This window comes from Ranitomeya variabilis, chromosome 5, assembly GCF_051348905.1.
Source record: "Ranitomeya variabilis isolate aRanVar5 chromosome 5, aRanVar5.hap1, whole genome shotgun sequence".
Classification (NCBI taxonomy): domain Eukaryota; kingdom Metazoa; phylum Chordata; class Amphibia; order Anura; family Dendrobatidae; genus Ranitomeya; species Ranitomeya variabilis.
The window spans coordinates 557,224,557-557,249,529 of record NC_135236.1 but is presented as its reverse complement, the minus strand read 5'-3'; the positions used below and the strand labels follow the sequence as shown (position 1 = coordinate 557,249,529).

At 43.2% G+C, this 24,973-nt stretch overlaps 1 protein-coding gene across 6 annotated transcripts in view; it reads left to right on the top strand.

Annotated features, from left to right (window-relative positions):
* Positions 1-24,973, top strand: part of RAD50 (RAD50 double strand break repair protein) — a 277,285-nt gene that overhangs the window by 178,675 nt on the left and 73,637 nt on the right. For all 6 annotated transcript variants that reach the window (XM_077265952.1, XM_077265950.1, XM_077265955.1 and 3 more), the window contains 2 exons: positions 17,354-17,446; positions 17,528-17,641. In XM_077265952.1, coding sequence (XP_077122067.1) covers positions 17,354-17,446; positions 17,528-17,641 — 207 coding nt within the window. The remainder of the gene's footprint in view (positions 1-17,353; positions 17,447-17,527; positions 17,642-24,973) is intronic.

Genomic DNA, 24,973 nt, shown 5'->3' with positions numbered 1-24,973 from the left:
CAGTGTATATAATGGTCAACAAAGCTTTCGCAGGTTCAAATACCTTAAGGGGATTAATTAAATATATATTTAAAAAGCATATAAATGTATAAATCACTCCCCTTTTCCTGAAATGTAAATAGTGAAATGTAAGGGATATTTGATTTTTGTGAAAATTTCCGGATGAACCCAATATGCACTCTAACCTTTTCAGGTGAACTTAATGCGACCATCTCTAAACATTTGAATACACATGTCCAACTGTTCATGTCCTCAACTGTTCTATTCCTTTTGCAAAACTTGCTGTTCTCTAACAAGGAGGTTAATGGCAAAATCCACAACAGGTGTTTGATCCATTAATCAGCCTATACATTTCAGGGTTCAATTAGAATTGATCTTACACAGTCCTCCACATCCTGCTGTTTACGTTTTGACATCATGAGTAGAGTTAAGCAAATTTTTCAAAATTTGGTTCCGATTACCATCGGCAGCGAATATTTTTTTTGCCATTCGTCAAAGGTCATTGGAGTCAATGGAAGTAGAAATGACTATGTTCAGAATCGATCTTCAGAAATAAATTTGGCATGAATTGGGTACCAATATGGCATGAATTGGGTACCAATATGGCACAAATGTGGCAAATTCAGATTCAGTGACCGATTCCGAACATATTAGCTCAACTCTAATCATGAGAACAAGACAACACTTAATAATTGATCAACAGCACCATTGCGAGGAGCCAAGCAGGATGTTCTCAGAAGGAATTGTTTGAGATGAGCAAATCACTTCTACTTAAGTGCCCTACTTTCATGATAAATATTATCAGAGCATAACATTTTTACATTTTCCATAAATTTTGCCTGAAAGCCAAATATCCCTAACTTTTTATGAGTAGTGTGTGTGTTTATAGTATATCTATATACTGTATATATAGCTCTGTCAAAAATTAAGAGACCACTGAAAATGTTCAGTTTGTCTGATTTTTCTCTCTATAGGTATATTTTTGTGTAAAATGTAAATTGTTCTTTTATTCTATAAACTTCTGACAACATGTCTCCGAATTTCCAAGCAATAGTTTTTGTATTTTTTTTTCTGACAAAGAAAAATGGTCAAAAAAACAAACAAAAAAAACATTGCTTTCAGACCTCAAATAATGCAAAGAAAACAAGTTCATAATCATTGAGAAACAATGATACAAATGTTTTAACTAGGGAAGAGTTCAGAAATCAATATTTTGTGGAATAACCATGATTTTTAATCACAGCTTTCATGCGCCTTGACCAGTCTTTCACCCTGCTTCTGGTGCAAAAATGTAAGCAGTTCTTTGTTTGATGGCTTGTGATTATCCATCATCCTCTTGATTACATTCCAGAGGTTTTCAATGGGGTTCAGGTCTGGAGATTGGGCTGCCCATGACAGGGTTTTGATGTGGTGGTATCTTAATTTTTGCCCAAAACTCCTCCCCAAAAAATGCAATAAGAAATGTTCAAATAGTCTTATGTACCCTAAGATATTAACTACAGCTTTACTCACAGAAAACAAAACCTCACACCGTTCCATCGATGGAAGAATATAAAAGTTACGGTCTTAGCAAATGGCGGCACTTATTTTTGCACAGTTCTACCATTTTGTAATCACAAAAGCATAAAAAGAACCAGTGCTGTGGAGTCTTTATAAAATGGATGGATCAACTGCTAAAACATACAATAAATTGGGTTCAGTACTGCAGTTCTGTAGATGCTGTAAATGTTTTCATAAGAGTTTGGGAAAGTTATGAAATGTCCTATAAATGTCTGTTCTGTTCCTGATCTAAGGATGTCGGCTTTTAGTTGAGATGAATCTATGCCGCACTTTGACTGCACATGCTCTGTATCGCTGTGGAATCAGAGTCCAGATTCAGGGAACTTGAGGAGTCGGAGGTTTGGTTTACTGACTCCAAAGCCCTGGAAAGAACTTCTAAGTTCGATATCATTGTAATCGTCCCAACCTGAAGAATCATGCTGCAAGGTCATATTTGCAGCATAATGAACACTGTAAACCCAAAAAACTTGTGTGGAATTACACTTTTTTACCATTGTACCGCACTGGACATTTTTTGTCTTCGTAATTGTACAGCTATCACCAAAACTGACTCTTTTTTAATTGGTTTAAAAATATTAAATTATATATTTACCACAATAAAACACACATAAATATTAAAACACACAAAATAACATTTAGTGGGGTAAGAAAAAACAAATACAGGAAAAGAAAGGCGGGTATGGCTTCAAAGTGGCATAGTATATATCAGGTACATAAAGGGCTACAATGATCAATATTCAAAATTAATTATAATGAATACATACCGTATTTTTTGCTTTATAAGACGCACCTTATTATAAGACGCACCCCCCAATTTTGGTGAAGAAAAAGAGAAAACAATAATTTTATGTTAAATGCTGGTCTGTCTTATAATGCCAGTGTAAAAAAGGGGGAGAAGCCAGTGCTGCTTGTGGTCAGAACGCAAAACATAAAGTGCAGTGTTACTTTGATAGGTTGGTGGTTGACCACCACTGTTGCCGTGCGCGCTGGGTTATGTACGCCATTCTTTCTGTGGCTTCTCCCCCTTTTTTACTTATAATGCCAGTGTCCGTCTTACAAATCATATATATGTCCCTCATCCTGGTAGCTATATAACCCCCATCCTGGCCCATGGCCCCCCTGTGCTGCTGGCACACTGCCCCCTTGTGCTGGCACACTAGCACATTGCCTCCTTGTGCTGCTGGCACATTGCCCCTCTATCCCATCCTGGATATGGCCCCCCGGTCACTATATGCCCCCCTGCTGGCACGCACATGGCCCCCTCTCTCTATATGCCCACTGCTGGCACGCACATGGCCCCCGGCCATTATATGCCCCCTTGCTGGCACGCACATGGCTCCCCTGGTCACTATATGTCCCCTTGGCCATAACAGAAAGATTCAAGCACTACCTGGCTTCAGCAAGATTCACCGTTTTCACGGACAACAATCCGTTGACGCATTTGGACACAGCAAAACTTGGTGCCTTAGAGCAGCGGTGGATGGCCAGGTTGTCCAATTATGATTTCACCATCAAACACCGTGCAGGGCACAAGAATGCGAATGCCGATGCCTTGTCCCGAATGCCCAACTTGCCAGAGATGGGAGAAGAATCAGAGACACTCGAAGAGATAGTTACCAGGTTTCCATCGCCCCAAGGCGGATCAGTATTCCCATCATGTGAGGGACAGGCGCAAGGACAAGCAGGATGCCACGCCGAATCTCCTGCCCTACCATGGATGGGCAGAAACCCAGGACCGTGACCCCGCGGTCCGTCTGGTGAAAGAGCTACTGACACAAGCCGACTCGCGCCCAGATGCTCCACCAGAGACCCGACAGCTTTGGAAGGAGAAAAGTAAATTATTTATCTACGATGGTAAGCTGTGCTGGAGAAACATCGACCCGCGTACCCATGAGTTAGTCTGGCAGATAGTGGTCCCAAGACAAGATGCGCCAATGGCTCTGGAAGCGTACCACGATGGAGCATGACACTTCGGATGGAAGAAGTTAGAGATCCTACTTCGGGGGAGATTCTACTGGATTGGTATGAGGAAAAACATAGAGAAGTGGTGCCATGAGTGTGGTCCATGTAGCCTGCGCAGAACGGACCGTGACAGCCAAAGGGCTCCCCTACAGCCCATCATCACCAAACGGCCGCTTGAACTGGTCGCGCTATATCATGTGAAGCTAACACCAAGCCGGTCAGGCTATGTCTACGCTCTAACTATCGTGGACCACTACTCCAGATTTCTGGTAGTTGTGCCTGTCAAAGATCTGACAGCAAGGACAGCAGCCAAAGCCTTCCAGCAGTATTTCTGTAGACCACACGGGTACCCAGAGAAGGTACTGACTGATCAAGGACCAGCCTTTGAAGCAGAAGTGTACCAGGAATTCTGCAATTTATACGGGTGTAAAAAGATCAGAACTACACCGTATCACCCACAAACCAACGGGATGTGCGAAAAGATGAACCAAGTGGTGATTGACTTGCTGAAAACGTTGCCATTGGAAGAAAGAAACTCATGGTCAGCAAAGTTGCCCGACTTGGTAGACATGTACAACCACATCCCAGTGAATTCCACCAACTGTACCCCAGCATACCTGATGAGAGGAAGATCCAGTAAGTTGCCTAGACATGGGAGTCCTAACCCCTGAAGATACCTCGCCAGATCCAGATTGGGATACAGAAAGACAGCAAAAGTATCGCAAAGTACAGGAATGCGTGGAAAGAAGTCTAGCCCAAGCCAGACAAAAACAAGAAAGGGACTACAACCAGCATGCTCCTGCAATTCCCTTGTCACCAGGTGAACAAGTACTCAAACGGAAAAGGAGACTACACAAACTTGACGACCAATGGGAAGCAGAAGCATATACCATCCTGCCATCCAACTTTGACAATATGAAAGTCTGTCTCATCAGCAAAGATGGAGGAGAAACTTTGACAGCAATATCCAGAGACCACCTCAAAATATGCCCTGATAAGTTGAGAGATAGAGAAACAGATCCAGGAACACCTCCACCCATGGAAGAGGAGAAGATGATACACACTGTTCTTGGAGACTTTCCCCAGTCTTGGACTCAAATAAATCAGGCCATCGTGGTACCTGTTTTGATGTTTCGTTAGCCGAAATCGCCAGAACCAAATGTTATGCCAGACCATCTTGAGCCAAGAGACTCTGCACCAACAGATTCAAACAGCAGATGTGACCCCAGCCATAACTCAACAACAGCAGACTCCAACCGAGGATGCCATGCCAACAGCTGAATCAGCAAGTCCACCCTCTGCTATCGGTGAATTTGCCATGCCTACAGTTAGTAGAAGCAGTCCTGGGAGCATGGAGCCATCATCAGAAGGTGAGTTAAGTGTTTGTTATTTTATCATGTGCGCGAGAGCAGGGGGGCATATAGTGACCGGGGGGGCCATGTGCGTGCCAAAAGGGGGCATATTCATGATGGGGGTGCAGGCACATGCAATATGCGCCGCTCCCCTGTCAACCAACTTGGCGCGGCTTCAGCACCAAGATGATGGACAGCGGGTGCAGTGAATATTACATGAGGCTAATGAGCGGGAGCACGTGACCTCCTGCTGTCACTGCAGCCAGCGCACTCCAGCTCCCTGACACCACTCCAGAGTTCGCCCCTCCTCTACAGCACAGCACACAGATTTGGATTATAAGACGCACCCCCTACTTTCCCCAAAAATTTTGGGGAACAAAAGTGCGTCTTATAATCCGGAAAATACGGTATATATTCAGCCTAAGTAAATACCAAACACTTATAATGTACATACAGTCCGTCAGCTTGAACTGCATGCAATTGGGATCTGGCACCACATAAATATAAAGTGCATTATCTTAATAATATATGTGTGTATTAAAAATTAATAAATAAGGTGCCAGAGCACTACCACGAGCAGGGCCGACATATATAGTAGAGATTAAACCCCAAAAAAATATGCAAACCGTGCAATATAATTACCTTGTATAAGCCAGCAGCCAGGGACCCACCACACCCGACGCGCGTTTCGCTATGGAAAGCTTGTTCCAGGGGTTTGTAATTGTACAGTAAAAGAAATGGTGTATTTCAAAACTACAATTTGATTTGCAAAAAACAAGGCCTCATGGCTCTGTTTGTTGATGGACAAGTAAAAAAGTTATGGCTGTTGGGAAAAGGGAAGAAAAAAAGGACGATACAATGAAAAATCCACTGGTTTTTAAGGGGTAAAATCCATATGTATTCCACTCCACTGGTGGTGAGTGCAGATAGCCATTTAACTCTGTAAAAGCATTCAGAGAATTTGGGTTTTCGTATCACAAAAAACAACTTTGACAGATATGTACTGATTAAGCTCAGAGTTTATCATTTTAAATGTGAAACTTGTGTTAATATATGTACATTTGCTATATTAGGTCTTTTAACAGTTTAGAAAGAAATTCTCCCTTGGATAATTTTTGCCTCTCTTTTGTGATGCATGGGGTTTAATTTTTATGACGCTTTAATACTCCTCTTCTTTTTCTTTTTCTTTTTGCTGATATCAAGTGAAGATGTGAAGAAAAAATATATATATATATATATATATATATATATATATATATATATACGGTGTGTGTATATATATATATATATATATATATATATATATATATATATATATATATATATATATATATATATATATATATATTACAGTTGTGCTCAAAAGTTTACGTACCTCGGCAGAATTTTTGCTTGGCCTTTTTTCAGAAAGTATGAATGATAACACCAAAACCTTTTCTCCACTCATGGTTAGTGGTTGGGTGAAGCCATTTATTGTCAAACTATTGTGTTTTCTCATTTTAAATCATAATGAAAACCCAAAACATCCAAATGACCCTGATCAAACGTTCACATACCCCATTTCTTAATACCGTGTATTGCTCCCTCTAAAATCAGTGACAGCTGGAAGTCTTTTGTGGTAGTTGTGGATGATGTCCTTTATTTTCTCAGATGGTAAAGCTGTCCACTCTTCATGTACGTTTCATGCTCAGCTTCCGGGCTGAGAATTGCAAATTTGTCTCAAGTATTTGTTGATAACCTGCTGCATTCATTTTTTCCTTCAACTTTGACCAAGTTTCCTGTGCTTCTGTAGCTCACACATCCCCAAAACATCAGCGATCCACCTCCGTGTTTTACAGGAGGAATAGTCTGTCTTTCAGTATAGGGCTTGTTGACCGCTCTCCAAATGTAACATTTATGGTTGTGGCCAAAAAGTTCAATTTTGATCTCCGCACTCCATATTACCTTGTTCCAGAAGTTTTGAGGCTTGTCTCTTTGCTGTTTTGCGTATTGTAGGCTAGATACTTTGTGACATTCTTCTGGCGACTCGACCATGCAGCCCAATTATCTTCAAGTGCCTCCTTATTGTGCAACTTGAAACAGCCACACCACTAGTTTTCAGAGTCCTGTATTTCAACTGATGTTATTTGTGGGTTTTTATTTGCATCCCAAACAATTTTCCTGGATGTTGTGCCATGACATTTTTGTTGGTTTACCGGACCCTGGTTTTGTTTTTACAGAGCCTATAATTTTCCATTTGTTAATCACAGTTTGAACGCTGCTGACTGGCATTATCAATTCCTTGGATATCGTTTTGTATCCCTTTCCTGTTTTATACAGTTCAACTACTTTTTCCCGTAGATTTGTTGACAATTATTTTGCTTTCCCCATGACTCACAATCCAGAAATGTCAGTGGCTGGATGAAAGATGCAAGAGTGTCTGGATCCCAGAAGCTCACTTAGCTTTTATGCACACACACACTGATTACAAGCAAACAGGTCACAGGTGAGGAAGTTACCTTTAATAGCCATTCTAACCCTTTTGTGTCAACGTCTGTGCATGTTACCAGGCCCAAATGGCCAGGGTATGTGAACTTCTGATCAGGGTCATTTGGATGTTTTGGGTTGGAGGCACCTAATTTTACCACTAAAAACTGGGAAATCTTAATAACTCGAGTATGAGCTGGGTATGCATTGTCCCCGTCTTCCTATCCTGGTCTGCATGGCTCCTCATCCCTATACTGGTCTGCATGGCTCCTCATCCCTATTCTGGTCTGCATGGCTCCTCATCCCTATCCTTGTATGCTTGGCTCCTCATCTCCGTTCTTGTATGCTTGGCTCCTCATCCCAATCCGTTGTTTCAGATGCTGCACATCTCATATCTTCACTGCATAGACAGTTGCCTTCAGATGACCCCAGCATCTGAAACAACGGATACTGGAAGCCTGTGCTAGCATTTCTTCTGTAGTGTTGCTTTCAGTGTGTCAAGAGTGGGAGAAAAGGTTGCATTGACAATCCAACACAATGGGCAGCACTATAATCAAATTTAATAAATGGTAATAAACTTGTAAATAACTAATGAAAGAATAAAGTTATGTTAAAACCAAGCACACCATTGTTTTTCTTGTGAAATTCTCAATACGTTTGATGTGTCACATGACCCCTTTCCCATTGGAAAAAATAAAGTTGGATCCAAAAGTCATTATCTCAGTAAATTAGATTTGAAAAATGATTTTAAAATCTGGAATGTTGGCCTACTTAAGTGTATTTTCAGTAAACGCACTCAACAGGGGATCCTGTTGCATCAATTGCTGCGTCAATGCGGTGTGACACGGAGGTGATCAGCCTGTGGCGTTGCTGAGGTGTTATGGAAGCCCAGGTTGCTTTGATGGCAGCCTTCAGCTCTTCTGCATTCTTGGGTCTGGTGCCTCTCATCTTCCTCTTGATAATGCCCCATAGATTCTCTATGGGGTTAAGGTCATGTGAGATTGCTGGCCAATCAAGTGATACTGTTGTTTTTAAACCAAGTATTGGTACTTTTGACAGTGTGGACAGTTGCCAAGTTCTGATGAAGAATGAAATTTCCATCTCCAAAAAGCTTGTCGGCAGAGGGAAGCATGACGTGCTCTAAAATTTCCTGGTAGATGGCTGCGCTGACTTTGGTTTTGATAAAACTGTAGTGGACCTACACCAGCAGATGACGTGGCTCACCAAACCATCACTGATTGTGGAAACTTCTCACTAAACCCCGAGCAGCTTGGATTGTGTGCCTCTCCACCCTTCCTCCTGACTCTGGGACCTTGATTTCCAAATGAAATGCAAAATTTGCTTTCATATGAAAACAACACCTTGAGCAACAGTGCAGTTCTTTTTCTCCCTGGCTCAAGTAAGACGCTTCTGGCGTTGTCTATTGGTCATGAGTGGCTTGGCACAAGGAATGTGACACTTGTAGCCCATGTCTTGGATACATCTGTGCATGGTGGCTCTGGAAGCAATGACCCCAGCAGCAGTCCACTCCTTGTGAATCTCCCAAATTTTTGAATGGCCTTTTCTTAACAATTCTTTCAAGGCTGTGGTTATCCTGGTTACTTGTGCACCTTTTTCTACCACACTTATTCCTTCCACTCAACTTTCCATCAATATGCTTGTGTAAGGAGGTGGAACACAAGAGTCCGGGGGCGGTTACCTTCTCTGCTCCGTGCCTGGAACCATTGAGCTGTGCTACAGGTTCCCCGGGGAGGCAGACTTAGAGACTGGGACAGGAAGGAAGACGGGCAGAGAGCGGGAAAGGCGCGCTCACAGGTGGCAGAGCAGTGTGTGCAGCGGTCAGGGCAGGACGCAGCTGCACTCCGGGGAGAAGAGAGGGCTCCCGGTCAGAGGACAGATGCAGGGAGATTGCCCAGAAAGACTGCGTTGCTCAAGGTGTGCAGAGCGGCAGTGGAGAAAATCTCTCTTAGCAGAAGACTTCATCCACTATAATTTAATGCTCAAAACCTATAACTCTGCCCTTTATCTGGTCAAACAATCCTACTTCACCACCCTCATCGCCTCACTATCCAACAACCCAAAACGACTTTTTGAAACCTTAAACTCCCTCCTGAAACCTAAAGTACAGGCCCCCATCACCAACCTCAGCGGTGAGGATCTGGCCACTTATTTCTTAGAAAAAATCAACCATATCCATCAGGATATTCAGCGCAATCTCCTCAGTGCCTGGATCCCCTTCCCTGCCGCACCTCAAGCTCACTAGACATCTTCGAGCCTGTTTCAGAAGAAGAAGTCTCCAAGCTCCTCGCTTCTGCTCGGCCTACAACCTGCAACAGTGACCCCATTCCTTCACATATCCTGCAGTCTCTCTCACCAGTGGTCACCACTCACCTGACTAAAATATTTAACCTCTCTTTCTTCAGGTATCTTCCCTCCTCATTTAAACATGCCATCATAACCCCTTTACTTAAAAAGCCATCCCTGGACCAGAACTGCACTGCCAACTACAGACCTGTCTCTAACCTTTCCTTCATCTCTAAACTCCTGGAACGCTTGGTTCACTCCCGTCTAATCCGTTATCTCTCGGATAACTCTCTTCTTGACCCCTTACAATCTGGTTTCCGCTCTTTACACTCCACTGAAACTGCCCTCACTAAAGTCTCTAATGATCTAATAACAGCCAAATCCAAAGATCATTGCTCTCTGCTGATTCTCCTGGATCTATCTGCTGCATTCGACACTGTGGATCATCAGTTCCTTCTCACTATGCTCCGCTCCATAGGCCTCAAGGACACAGCCCTCTCCTGGTTCTCGTCCTACCCCTCTGACCGCTTCTTCACTGTATCTTTTGCCGGCTCCTCTTCCTCTCCTCGTCCCCTTACTATCGGGGTTCTGCAAGGCTCAGTCCTAGGCCCCCTCCTCTTCTCTCTTTACACGGCCCCTATTGGACAAACAATCAGCAGATTTGGGTTCCAGTATCATCTCTATGCTGATGACACCCAATTATACACTTCTTCCCCCGACATCACCCCTACCCTAATTCAAAATACCAAGGATTGTCTGTCTGCTGTCTCTAACATCACGTCCTCCCTCTACCTGAAACTAAATCTCTCCAAAACGGAACTTCTTGTGTTTCTCCCTTCTACTAACCTCACTCTACCCAACATCAAAATTACCCTGGAGGGTTCAACCATAACTCCCAAGCAGCATGCCCGCTGTCTTGGGGTCATATTCGACTCCGAACTTTCCTTTACTCCCTGTATCCGATCACTCACTCGCTCTTGTCACCTGCATCTTAAAAACATCTGCAGAATCTGACCTTTTCTCACCGTTGAAACTGCTAAGACTCTTACTGTCGCTCTTATTCATTCTCGTCTGGACTACTGCAACTCTCTTCTAATCTGTCTCCCTCTTACCGAACTTTCTCCTCTCCAATCCATCTTGAATGCTGCAGCCAGAGTCATATTTCTGTCCAGCCGCTTCACGGATGCCTCCATCTTGTGCCAGTCATTACACTGGCTACCCATTCGCTACAGGGTCCAGTATAAACTCATCTCTCTCATCCACAAAGCTCTCCACAGTTCTGCACCGCCTTATATCTCCTCTCTTATCTCTGTATATCGCCCTACACGTGCCCTCCGTTCTACAAACGACCTAAGACTAACATCCCCTGTAATCTGAACCTCACACCTCCGTCTCCAAGACTTCTCTCGTGCTGCGCCAGCTCTCTGGAATGCACTTCCCCAGACAATCAGACTGATACCTAGCCCCGACCTATTCAAACGAGCTTTAAAAACCCATCTCTTCAAACAAGCCTACCACACCAACTACTCAGTAAACTAACTTTGCCCTGTTCCCTCCCTCCAAATATTACTCTGAATCTGCACCCTACTATTCATCTGTCTCCACACCCTCCATGCACATAACTGCACTTGATACTTGACTATTGCACTTAAACACACGGGCTGATGACCGGATCATGCAGCTTTGTATGAAAATCCCTGTGTATTATAATTGCCAGACCTGAAATAACAAGCACTTTTCACCTATTGTGTCCCCCCATTTCCTTGTAAGCTTGCCAGCAGGGACCTCACTCCTAATGTCACTGTTTAAGTTGTCTTAACTCGTACTGAATTTATTGTTTGTACATGTCCCCGCTTAATTGTAAAGTGCTGCGGAATATGTGTGTATGACATGTAAGTATGTTGACTGTGACCCCTGGTACCCACAGTATCAAAGCAGAGCCCCTGATTCCTGTTAAGAGACTTAATAATAGACTGAGCATCGTTTTCCTAGGATAGGCTGTGCTGCAGAAGCTAAAGACTCAGAGCCTGTGCATATCACTTTAACCCCCGAAACCCCAGCCAGCGGGCTCCTAGAGACTACTCAGCCCAAGGACAACAGAGTGACGACAAGTGCCGCTGTTTCTAGGCGCCTACGTTGGAGAAGCCGACCCTTCAAGCAAGTCCTCGTCAGACTGATAAGCGGGATTTCTTGAGAAAAAGAACACTTAATTCTGTTACACTGTTTGACTCCCATATTTTGCACCGTCCGTTATCTTTTCAGTTCATTCTACTGTTTTCTCCCTGCGAGGAGAATATTGTCCCTGTTAATAAATTCACCCCAACAGTTGGTCTGTCTGTTCTGTGGTGACATACTCAACCCTGCACTCTATTACACTTGGATACAGCACTCTGTAAATGAATGGCTCTAAGCCATAATCATCAACATTAACAGAAATAAACACGCGAAATAGATCACTGTTTGTAATGACTCTACATAATGAGTTTCACTTTTTGTATTGAAGAATTGAAATAAATGAACTTTTTGATGATATGATGATATTCTAATAGTGAGAAGCACTTGTATATTAATATATGTACACCCTCACAGCTGCCCAATCTCATGCAAGTTGCTTACTATGCAGTGACGTTTTGGAACATCACTGTAGTGTAATAGTTTATGGGAAGTCCAGAAATATTTAAATAATTATTTGGGATCTTTCATATGTCGGATTATGGGAAATTTACACAGGGTATATTCAATTGTAGTTGACCTGTGTTTTTATTTTTCTTTAGGCTATATGCACACGTAGAATGGTCCACTGCAGATTTTTCCGGAGCGGATTTGATGAATCCGCAGGGCAAAAACACGTTGTTTTTCCTGCGGATTTATAGCGTATTTACTGCGTTTTTTCTGCGGATTCCACTGCGGTTTTACACCTGTGGTTTTCTATTATGGAGCAGGTGTAAAACCGCTGCAGATTCCGCAGAAAGAATTGACATGCTGCGGAATGTAAACCGCTGCGTTTCCGCGCGTTTTTTTCCGCAGCATGAGCACAGCGTTTTCGGTTTCCCATAGGTTTACATTGTACTGTAAACTCATGGGAAACTGCTGCGGACCCGCAGCTGCGGATCTGCTGCGGGTCCACAGCAAAATCCGCATCGTGTGCACATAGCCTTAATGTATCCTCTGAAATTACCTTAGCAAATGCTATGGACACATTTAACATTGAAAAAAAAAAATGTTTTTACATATGTATGTTATGTTCAGTTAAAGGGAACCTATCACCCCGTTTTTTTCGGTATGAGATAAAAATACTGTTAAATAGGGCCTGAGCTGTGCATTACAATAGTGTAGTTTGTGGACCCCGATTCCCCACCTATGCTGCCGAAATACGTTACCAAAGTAGTCATTTTCGCCTGTCAATCAGGCTGGTCAGGTCGGATGGGCGTGGCTTCTTCCCCCAGATATTGCGTAGTTTTCCGTTGGTGGCGTAGTGGTGTGCGCATGTCCAAGGTCCCCAATCCTGCACGGGGGGGTGAAAATAGCAGCGATGTCCATTATTCCATTGGTGGTCGGTGGGCGCGGCCATCTTCCTTTGGCCGCGCGTGCGCAGAAGCGGCGCTCTGCTGGCCGCGGCTTCAGGAAAATGGCCGCGGGATGCCGCGCGTGCGCAGATGGAGATCGCGGCGGCCATTTTCCTGAAGCCGCGGCCAGCAGAGCGCCGCTTCTGCGCACGCGCGGCCAAAGGAAGATGGCCGCGCCCACCGACCACCAATGGAATAACGGACATCGCTGCTATTTTCACCCCCCCGTGCAGGATTGGGGACCTTGGACATGCGCACACCACTACGCCACCAACGGAAAACTACGCAATATCTGGGGGAAGAAGCCACGCCCATCCGACCTGACCAGCCTGATTGACAGGCGAAAATGACTACTTTGGTAACGTATTTCGGCAGCATAGGTGGGGAATCGGGGTCCACAAACTACACTATTGTAATGCACAGCTCAGGCCCTATTTAACAGTATTTTTATCTCATACCGAAAAAAACGGGGTGATAGGTTCCCTTTAATTAAATTGCATAACGTTTCAGTCTGCAATCTTGAATCCATAATATGTTTTCATACCCCCTGATATGCCAATAGCCGCATGATCAATGGTTCAGATTTTTCTCTTGTTGGGGTGTCTATCCCAATATTGTAGGCACAATGTAAGCTCTATGTGTGCCCAGAGTGCACACAGAGAGTTTTCAGCAATTAAAATAAGTCTAGATTCTATCCTGTGTGGTTTTTTTTTTCTTCCTGTGTTTTCTTACTTTTCTGTAACCTGATTCCTATAGGCTGCCCTACCTGAGCTACTTTCTCCAAGCTTTGTAAATCTGTTCAACTCCCTCCCTAGTGATTTCAGTGATTTTTTTGTACACAAAAAATTGATTGATTTTCATCAGTGCTTTGGATCAGATTTCCTTTTTTTTTATGGTCAGTGTGTCAGTTTTTGCTTTTTAGTTTTCGCATTCGAGATTTCTCAAGCTTGTCTTTTCAAATGAAAATCATACAACAGTAGAGTACTAGACTAGAATGAAAAATAGTCATGTGAACATGCTCATAGACTATAAAAGTATCCCATGGTTCATGTGGCTGCTATAAATTTTAACTCTAAATGAGGGGTGCATAACCTGCACTCTAGGATACAATTGCGGCAAGTGCTAGCTGTGCATTCAGTGGCATATCAGAAAGTAGTAAATAATGTGGTCATGCACAAGTGGTAATGAACTGACCCCATCCTCGAGGTCTTGAAGTGCTCTTTCCACTTCTAGAACTCACAACAGACATTTATGTCATGTAAGTACAGTATGTCACAAAAGTAAGAACACTCCTCACATTTTTGTGAATATTTCATTATATCTTTTCATGGGACAACACTGAAGGTATGACACTTTGATACAATGTAAAGTAGTCAGTGTACAACTTGTATAAAAGTAGAGCATATATACCAGACCAAACACGCACCACAAAAAATGTACCAAGGGTGCTAGGATGTGTAACGTTAGTTCGGTGCACAAAGAAATAGCAAGAAATCCTATAGAGAGGCAGCACCACAAGAACCAAAGTACAAAACGAAATTCTTTATTAAATAGCCAATAAAATCACAACATATATAGAGGGATGACAAAAATTCACCAAGAAGGTGGCAACGCAGTGCCCCCACATGTTACACAGTATTACAAAAATGTACACAAATGAGCGGTCACATAATTAGCTCCAAATAGTGCAAATGCATTGTGCCTAATGAAAAAAATATAGCAGCACTAAACCACCATATGAGCAAGTGGGTCTGTAAGAATAAAAAGCCTGAGTGCAAAGATCACCCTAACAAAATTATCATGCTAGTAATAAGGGGTAACTTAGTGCATGGAGCTAATGTGAACTATCCAATGTAATTACCTGTGGAAACCACGCTGCCACTCGCCCCAACGCGTGTTTCAGCGCAGTGCCTTCTTCTGGGGGTACCGAAACACGCGTTGGGGCGAGTGGCAGCGTGGTTTCCACAGGTAATTACAATAGATAGTTCACATTAGCTCCATGCACTAAGTTAGCCCTTATTACTAGCATGATAATTTTGTTTGGGTGATCTTTGCACTTTAGGCTTTTTATTCTTACAGACCCACTTGCTCATATGGTGGTTTAGTGCTGCTATATTTTTTTCATTAGGCACAATGCATTTGCACTGTTTGGAGCTAATTATGTGACCGCTCATTTGTGTACGTTTTTGTAATACTGTGTACCTGTGGGGCACTGCGTTGCCACCTTCTTGGTGAATTTTTGTCATCTATGTCATCCCTCTCTATACGTTGTGATTTTATTGGCTATTTAATAAAGAATTTAGTTTTGTACTTTGGTTCTTGTGGTGCTGTCTCTCTATAGGATTTCCAACTTGTATAAAAGTGTAAATTTAGTGTGTCCTCTAAAAAACTCTGCACACAGCCATTAATATCTAAACCGCTGGCATCAAAAGTGAGTATACTCGTAAGTGATAATGGCCAAATTGTACCCAATTAGCCATTTTCCCTCCCCGGTGTCAGGTGTGAATGTGGACCAGGTGTGTTACATTTGGTGATATTGCTCTCACACTCTCTCATGCTGGTCACTGGAAGTTCAACATCGCAGTTCATGGCAAGCAACAAAGAAGATTGCCAACACCCTGAAATTGAGCTGCAGCACAGTGGCCAAGACCATACAGAGGTTTAACAACACAGGTTCTACTCACAACTGGCTGGCCATGGTCGACCAAAGAAGTTGAGTGCAAGTGCTCAGCACCATATCCAGAGGTTGTCTTTTCAAAATAGGTGTATGAATGCTGCCAGTATTGTTGGGGATGGTGGTCAGCCTGTCAGTGCTCAGAGCACACGCTGCTCGCTGCATTCATTTAGCCTCCACGACTTTCGTCTCAGGAGGAAGCCTCTTCTAAAGATGATGCACAAGAATGCCCGCAAACAGTTTGCTGAAGACAAACAGACTAAGGACATGGACTACTGGAGCCAAGTCCTGTAGTCTGATGAGACCAAGATAAACTTATTTGGTTCAGATGGTGTCAAGCATGTATGGCAGCAACCAGTTGACTACAAAAACAAGTGTCTTTCCTGCAGTCAAGCATGGTCGTGTGAGTGTCATGGTTTTGAGCTGCATGAGTGCTACCAGCTGTGGGAAGCGACAGTCCATTGAGGGAATCATGAATACCAACATGTACTGTGACATACAGAAACAGAGTATGATCCTCTCCCTTAGGAAACAAGGCCGCATGTCAGTATTCCAACATAACGACCGTAAACACACATCCAAGACCATCACTGCCTTGCTAAAGAAATTGAGAGTAAGGGTGCTGACTAAGCATGTCTCCAGACCTAAACCCTATTGAGCATTTGTGGGGTATCCTCAAACGGAAGGTGGAGGAGCGAAGATCTCTAACATCCACCAGTTCCGTGATGTCATCATGGAGGAGGAAAGAGGATCCTAGTGGCCCCCGGTGAAGCTCCAGACGGTTAAGGCTACTTTCACACTAGCGTTGTACTCGGCCCGTTGCAGTGCGTCGGGCCGACGTACCGACGCTAGCAGTGAATGCGCCGCACAACGGGGGCAGCGGATGCTGTTTTTCCACGCATCCGCTGCCCCATTGTGAGGTGGGGGCGGAGTTCCGGCCGCGCATGCGCGGTCGGAAATGGCGGAACGTCGGCACAAAAAAAAAAAGTTACATGTTACGACGGTTACGACGGTTGCAACGTGTGTGCATACGTCGCAATGTGTCGCCAATGTAAATCTATGGGGAAAAAACGCATCCTGCAGACAACTTTGCAGGATGCGATTTTTCGCCAAAACGACGCATTGCGACGTATGCAAAAAAACGCTAGTGTGAAAGTAGCCTAACTCTATGCACAAGAGAGTTAAGGCAGTGCTTGAAAATAATGGTAGCCACACAAAATATTTACACTTTAGGTACAATTTGTCCATTTTCACTTAGGGGTGTAGTCACTTTTGTTGCCAGCGGTTATTTAGAGGACACATCAAATGTCCACTGACTTCTTTTCAGTTCTAATCTACAGACATAAACTAAAAACTGATTAGATGTATTACTTATTATTTTGAGTTGTACAATAATTACAGTTTCCCTTTTTCTCAAATCTCAGTTAATCAATTCTGAAAGATTTTAATCTGTTCCTTTTTTCTTTTAGCTCATTGACCTTAAGGAAAAGGTGAAGAAAGTCACCTTGCTAATGAAAGAAATTGACAAATACATACACGATGGTAGAGAAGAATTCAAGGAGGTATTTTTTACATGTATTAAGAATCAACCATTTCCCACTTTAATAAATCTTTTGCAAGGTAATGACACATATATTTTGCAGCAAAAGGATTCTGACCTTCAGGACTTAATTTCTCGACTTAACGATTGTGAGAAGAAGAAAGAAAATATTAATAAGGAGATGATCACCATTAGACAGGATATAGACACACAAAAAGTAAGTATGAATCTATTTGATATCACCTGCCTTTAAATTACTGTTTAGCATGCTGCACTCAGCCCATGTTCAGGATAGTGTTGTTTTTTTCATGCATGTTTTTAATTTGGTATTCGATCCTAAATACTGGAAACTTTTAGGATTTTTACACATTGGGTATTTATACAGCAAATCTTTCCTCCAAATTTTTGTGGCAGAAAAATCTGCTGTATATGTTGCAATAGTAGCATTGCAGAGTTTATGAAATCTCATCCACACATTGCACGGAAAATCTGCACTTTAAATTGACTGGTGCTACAGATTTGAGATCCGCAGCGTTTTATCCCATTCACAACCTGAGGTTTTTTTGTTTTTGCGTTTTCGTTTTTTGCTATCCTTCTTCTAAGACCCATAACTTTTTTATTTTTAAGTGAATATGGCCATGTGAGGGCTTGTTTTTTACGGGACAAGTTGTACTTATACAACACCATTTTTTTAACATATCATGTACTGGAAAACAGAAAACAAATTCAAGTGCGTTGAAATTGCAAAAAAATGCAATTCCACTTTTTTTTTTTTTTTTTTTTAACCATGTTCATGAAATGCTGAAAGTAACTTGCCATTATGAATCTCCAGGTCATTACGAATTCATAGACACCAAACATGTCTAAGTTCTTTTTAATTTATGTGGTAAAAAAAAAAAAAATGGTGCCCTTTTTCGAGACCTGTAGCGTCTCCATTTTTCGGGATCTGGGCTGGGTGAGGGCTTAGTTTTTGGCCGCTTATGTGATGTTTTTATTCATACCAATTTGGTGTAGATATGATTTTTTGATCACCCTTTATTGCATTTTATTGCAATGTAGCGGCGACAAAAAAAAATCGTAATTCTGACGTTTTGAATTTTTTTCTCATTATGCCATTTAGCGAACGGGTTAATTCTTTTTTTTTTTTTTAGGTTGATCGATCGGGCGATTCTGATCTCCGCGATACCAAATATATGTATATTTTGATTTTTTGTATTATTATTGTTTTATTTTGAATGGGGCGAAAGATGGGTGATTTGAACTTATATTTTTTTTTACAAATTTTAAAAACTTTTTTTTACTTTTTGCATGCTTCAATAGTCACCATGAGAGAATAGAAGCAGAAGTTGTCTGATCGCCTCTGCTACATGCTGGAGACCTCTGGTTGTCATGCCAACCCATCGGTGTCCCATGATCATGTGACGGCGTCACCGATGGGCGGGATTAGTGACGCACTTCCGGTAAGCGCGAGTTAAATGCCGCTGTCAGAGATTGACAGCGGCATTTAACTAGTTAACAGCCACAGGTGGATCGCGATTCCTCCCGCATCTGTTACTGGCACGTGTCGGCTGTATGTATCAGCTGTCATGTGCCTGGAAAGGTGCGGGCCCAGTGCCGGAGCCCACAGCAGGCAGTTGGAGTCCGACATCAGTGTACTATTAATCCCAGTGTCGGAAAGGGCTAATTTACGTGTGACAAATCTGCAGCACTTCTGCTGCCACATCTGCACTTTTTTCCCTTTCTGTAATGGATCCACCCCATTGAGGGCACCTGCGGCACATAAAGGTTTTGATGTTAAAAGATTTTCCAGTCAGTGATCTGAAACAACCACATTCAAATTAAAGGAACAGATTTTCAGTTTCAGAAATTCCTGCAACAAAATCTGGAGCTTGGGAATTCACCCTAAGGCTATGTTCAAACGTTGTGTTTTTGCTGCGTTTTTTATGCAAATTAAAAACTGCGTCTTACACTACCGGCAAAAGCTGTGAAATTTCAGAAATCTCATGCACACACCAGAATACTGCTGCGTTTTTGAACACTGTCACTTTTTGTAGCGTTTTTCAGCCATACAAAGCAATAAGTGCAAAAACGCAGGTATCACATTTTGGTGCAGAAAACTCAGGAACAACAGGCACTAAACTGTATGAGCATGAAAGACGCAGCCAAAAAATGCAGCAAAACCCGCTATTTTTGAAAAAGGCGTCTTTACTGCCAAGACAGCAGGTTTTGCCTGCAGCAAAAAAGCAACATGTGAACATAGCCATAAGGTCCTCTATACCACTGTGAATTCAAGGTATGTCACAATGTGCCCACATAAAATCTTAAAATGCAAAGGGGTTTTCCAAGATCATAAAAAATTGCTAGAGTCCGTCAATGTGAATAAACAACTAAAGAACCTATCTATACTCACTTAAACAACTTGCATGATTTATATCCATGTAACTTCTACAGCCAATCAGTGATCTCAGGCCAAACATGTAGGCAACATTGCTGATGCCAGGCTGCAGCAGTTGTGTGAATATATAGCACGTGATTTCTGACAACAAAAAAAACCACTGCAGTGGGAATGGTAGGGACCACCAGAGTACCGTAAATGTTTTTATTCTAAAATATTCCTTGCTGTTAGTTTTTTTGTAAACCCTAGACAGTCCCTTTAAAATATTATTTCCACACGTTTAGACTTTTAGGACTCTGTATTGCATTCCTGCTCTTAAGGTATAGCGTAAAAATTTGTGAAACTATTTACATAGTCACATACAGTAAGACTGCTATCATTGACTGATGGACTCACGTGGTAACAGATTAGATGGGAAATTACTGAAATTACTCAGATCTCCTTTATTTAAATGAAACCTGGCAGGTCACCAAACACTTTTAAACTGTAATCATGGCCTTTTACGCCTTTATTCAGATATCTCAGTAATATTTTTACCTGCTCTCACTGTTTCTAGCGGCAGCAGGCGTCGACTGATGGGAGCAGTAGTCCCATAAGCTGACACCAGTGGCCGGAGGTAAACTTTATAACTCTGATCACAGCTGCGTGCTCATGCATTCTTTTGACAGCGTGGGAACTACGGCTGTCTGACCGGCGGTGATTTGCCGTGCTGTCATGCACGTGACAGCATGGCAAACACTGGATGTTTGGGACACCCAATCAAGTGAATGGGTTTTGGATTTGTGTCCTGGTACTGTTCTGGTACCTGAACCCGAACTTTTTGTAACTGTTCGGCCAAACTCGTCGGACCCCAACATCCAGGGGTCTGCCGATCTCTAGTACTGAGACATTCTTGATAATAATCTACTGCCTTCTACCAGGATGATGAAGATGAAAGGAGGGTGGACATTTCAGCAAGACAATGATCCCAAACACACAGCCAAGGAAACTCTCAATTGATTTCAGAGAAAGAAAATAAAGCTGCTAGAATGGCCCAGACAATCACCTGATCTGAATCCAATAGAACATTTATGGAAGGAACTAAAGCTCAGAGTTCATAGAAGAAGCCCAGGGAACCTTCAGGATGTGAAGAGTGTTTGTGTTGAATGAATGGGCCAAAATCACACCTGAGCAATGCATGTAACTAGTTTCTCCTTAACCCCTTTACCCCCAAGGGTGGTTTGTGTTATGATCTGGTGGCCTAGGAGCAGCATGGACGAGCTCTGGAGTAGGTGGCCTCTATACTGACCGCAGACCCTGAACTTAACACCGCAACTATAAGTAGCCGTGGGATGTTCCTGTCACTCCCTCGACACCTCGTCACAGCCGGAGGACTAATTAACTCTAAAGAAAGAAACAGGAAAACTATCTTGCCTCAGAGAAAATCCCCAAAGGAAAGACAGCCCCCCACAAATATTGACTGTGAGAGGAGAGGGAAATTACAAACGCAGACTGAAAACAGAATTTAGCAAAGGAGGCCATGCTACCTAGAAAGAAAAGACAGGACCGAGTACTGTGCGGTCAGTATTAAAATACTACAAAAATCCACCGCAGAGAATACAAAAATCTCCACACCTAACTAAAGGCATGGAGGGTAACTCTGCGACTCCAGAGCTTCCAGCTTGGCTGAATAAATCCTTACACAGACAAAGCTGGACAAGAAAAAACATAGCAATTCACTGAACTATAAAGTCCACCGCATGTGGACTGCAAAAACAAAGCCAGGACTTATCTTTGATGATTTGGACAATCCAGCAGGACAAACCAAGCAGAGATGTGAATCCTCCAGAAAAACAATGGACAACTGGCACTCACTAAAGGGTGAAGCCAGACTAAATAGTCCCGTCCAAAGTGGAAGCACCTGATGACTACTGTGAAGGACAAACAGCAGCACTACCACTTATAACCACCGGAGGGAGCCCAAGAGCAGAACCCACAACAGAATTCACAACAGGTTTGCACATTAGTGACCGGGCCAATTTTTACAATTCTGACCACTGTCCCTTTATGAGGTTATAACTCTGGAACGCTTCAACGGATCCCGGTGATTCTGACATTGTTTTCTCATGACATATTGTACTTCATGATAGTGATAAAATTTCTTTGATATTACATGCGTTTATTTGTGAAAAAAATGGAAATTTGGCGAAAATTTTGAAAATTTCGCAATTTTCCAACTTTACATTTTTATGCTATTAAATCACAGAGATGTGTCACACAAAATACTTAATAAGTAACATTTCCCACATGTCTACTTTACATCAGCACAATTTTGGAACCAACATTTTTTTTTTGTTAGGGAGTTATAAGGGTTAAAAGTTGACCAGCAATATCTCATTTTTACAACACTATTTTTTTTTAGGGACCACATCTCATTTGAAGTCATTTTGAGGGGTCTATATGATAGAAAATAACCAAGTGTGACACCATTCTAAAAACTGCACCCCTCATTCAAGAAGTTTATTAACCCTTCAGGTGTTTCATAGGAATTTTTGGAATGTTTAAATAAAAATGAACATTTAACTTTTTTTCACAAAAAATTTACTTCAGCTCCAATTTGTTTTATTTTACCAAGGGTAACAGGAGAAAATGGACCCCAAAAGTTGTTGTACAATTTGTCCTGAGTAGGCCGTTACCCCATATGTGGGGGTAAACCACTGTTTGGGCGCATGGCAGAGCTCGGAAGCGAAGGAGCGCCATTTGACTTTTCAATGCAAAATTGACTGGAATTGAGATGGGACGCCATGTTGCGTTTGGAGAGCCACTGATGTGCCTAAACATTGAAACCCCCCCACAAGTGACATCATTTTGGAAAGTAGACCCCCTAAGGAACTTATCTGGATGTGTGATGAGCACTTTGACCCATTAAGTGATTCACAGAAGTTTATAATGCAGAGCCGTAAAAATAAAAAATCATAGTTTTTCACAAAAATGATCTTTTCGCCCTCAATTTTTTATTTTCCCAAGGGTAATAAAATAAATTGGACCCCAAAAGTTGTCTTACAATTTGTCCTGAGTACGCTGATACCCCATATGTGGGGGGAACCACCGTTTGAGCGCATGGCAGAGCTCGGAAGGGAAGGAGCGTCATTTGGAATGCAGACTTACAGTCATGGCCAAAAGTATTGACACCTCTGCAATTCTGTCAGATAATACTCAGTTTCTTCCTGAAAATGATTGCAAACACAAATTCTTTGTTATTATCTTCATTTAATTTGTCTTAAATGAAAAAACACAAAAAAGAATGAAGCAAAAAGCAAAACATTGATCATTTCACACAAAACTTCAAAAATGGGCCAGACAAAAGTATTGGCACGCTCAGCCTAATATTTGGTTGCACAACCTTTAGCCAAAATAACTGTGACCAACCGCTTCTGGTAACCATCAATGAGATTCTTACAATGCTCTGCTGGAATTTTAGACCATTCTTCTTTGGCAAACTGCTCCAGGTCCCTGATATTTGAAGGGTGCCTTCTCCAAAGTGCCATTTTTAGATCTCTCCACAGGTGTTCTATGGGATTCAGGTCTGGACTCATTGCTGGCCACCTTAGAAGTCTCCAGTGCTTTCTCTCAAACCATTTTCTAGTGCTTTTTGAAGTGTGTTTTGGGCCATTGTCCTGCTGGAAGACCCATGACCTCTGAGGGAGACCCAGCTTTCTCACATTGGGCCCTACATTATGCTGCTAAATTTGTTGGTAGTCTTCAGACTTCATAAAGTCATGCACACGGTCAAGCAGTCCAGTGCCAGAGGCATCAAAGCAACCCCAAAACATCAGGGAACCTCCGCCATGTTTGACTGTAGGGACCGTGTTCTTTTCTTTGAATGCCTCTTTTTTTCTCCTGTAAACTCTATGTTGATGCCTTTGCCCAAAAAGCTCTACTTTTGTCTCATCTGACCAGAGAACATTCTTCCAAAACATTTTAGGCTTTTTCAGGTAAGTTTTGGCAAACTCCAGCCTGGCTTTTTTATGTCTCGGCGTAAGAAGTGGGGTCTTCCTGGGTCTCCTACCATACAGTCCCTTTTCATTCAGATGCCGACGGATAGTATGGATCGACACCAGGGGCGTAACTACCGCGGTCGCAGGGGTCGCAATTGCGACGGGGCCCCGCAGTGCTTAGGGGCCCGCCCAGTCCAGCAGACTGGGTGGGCCCGTAAGAACTCTGAGCTACAAAATGGGCCACCGGCCCTTTAAATAAATCTTCTTTACAGGCCCTGGTGCGCGTGCACTCTCTCAGTGCATGCGCGACCACGGGTGGGACTGCACTTGTCCCGCAGCAGAGCCCCTCCACCGCAGAGAGCCGCACACCACAACTATGGCAGCAGCTGCTCTGTGCGCACAGGACCTGTGATGAGGTCACAGGAGGGGAGGAGTCGGAGTCACATGATCAAGGGCTTCAGTGTAGTGCAGGACAGTAGTGCAGTGCTGGTTGTCATCGTGCTGGAGGAGGGTAAGCTTTTGTGTGAGGTCAGGAGGGGTTTGTGTGGATGTAGCAGAGCAGTGTGTGTATGAGGTGTACAGAGCGGAGCCGTGTGTGTATGAGGTGTACGGAGCGGAGCCGTGTGTGTATGAGGTGTACGGAGCGGAGCCGTGTGTGTATGAGGTGTACAAGGCGGAGCTGGGTGTGTATGAGGTGTACGGAGCGGAGCTGGGTGTGTATGAGGTGTATGGAGCGGAGCCGTGTGTGTATGAGGTGTACAGAGCAGAGCAGTGTGTGTATGAGGTGTACAGAGCGGAGCCGTGTGTGTATGAGGTGTACGGAGCAGAGCTGTGTGTGTATGAGGTGTACGGAGCGGAGCCGTGTGTGTATGAGGTGTACAAGGCGGAGCCGGGTGTGTACGAGGTGTACGGAGCGGAGCCGGGTGTGTACGAGGTGTACGGAGCGGCGCTGGGTGTGTACGAGGTGTACGGAGCGGAGCTGGGTGTGTATGCGGTGTATGGAGCAGAGCCGTATGTGTATGAAGTGTATGGTGTGGAGCCGTGAGTGTATGAGGTGTACAGACCAGAGCCGCATGTGTACGAGGTGTACGGAGCGGAGCCGTGTGTGTACGAGGTGTACGGAGCGGAACCGTGTGTGTATGAGGTGTACGGAGCGGAGCCGGGTGTGTATGAGGTA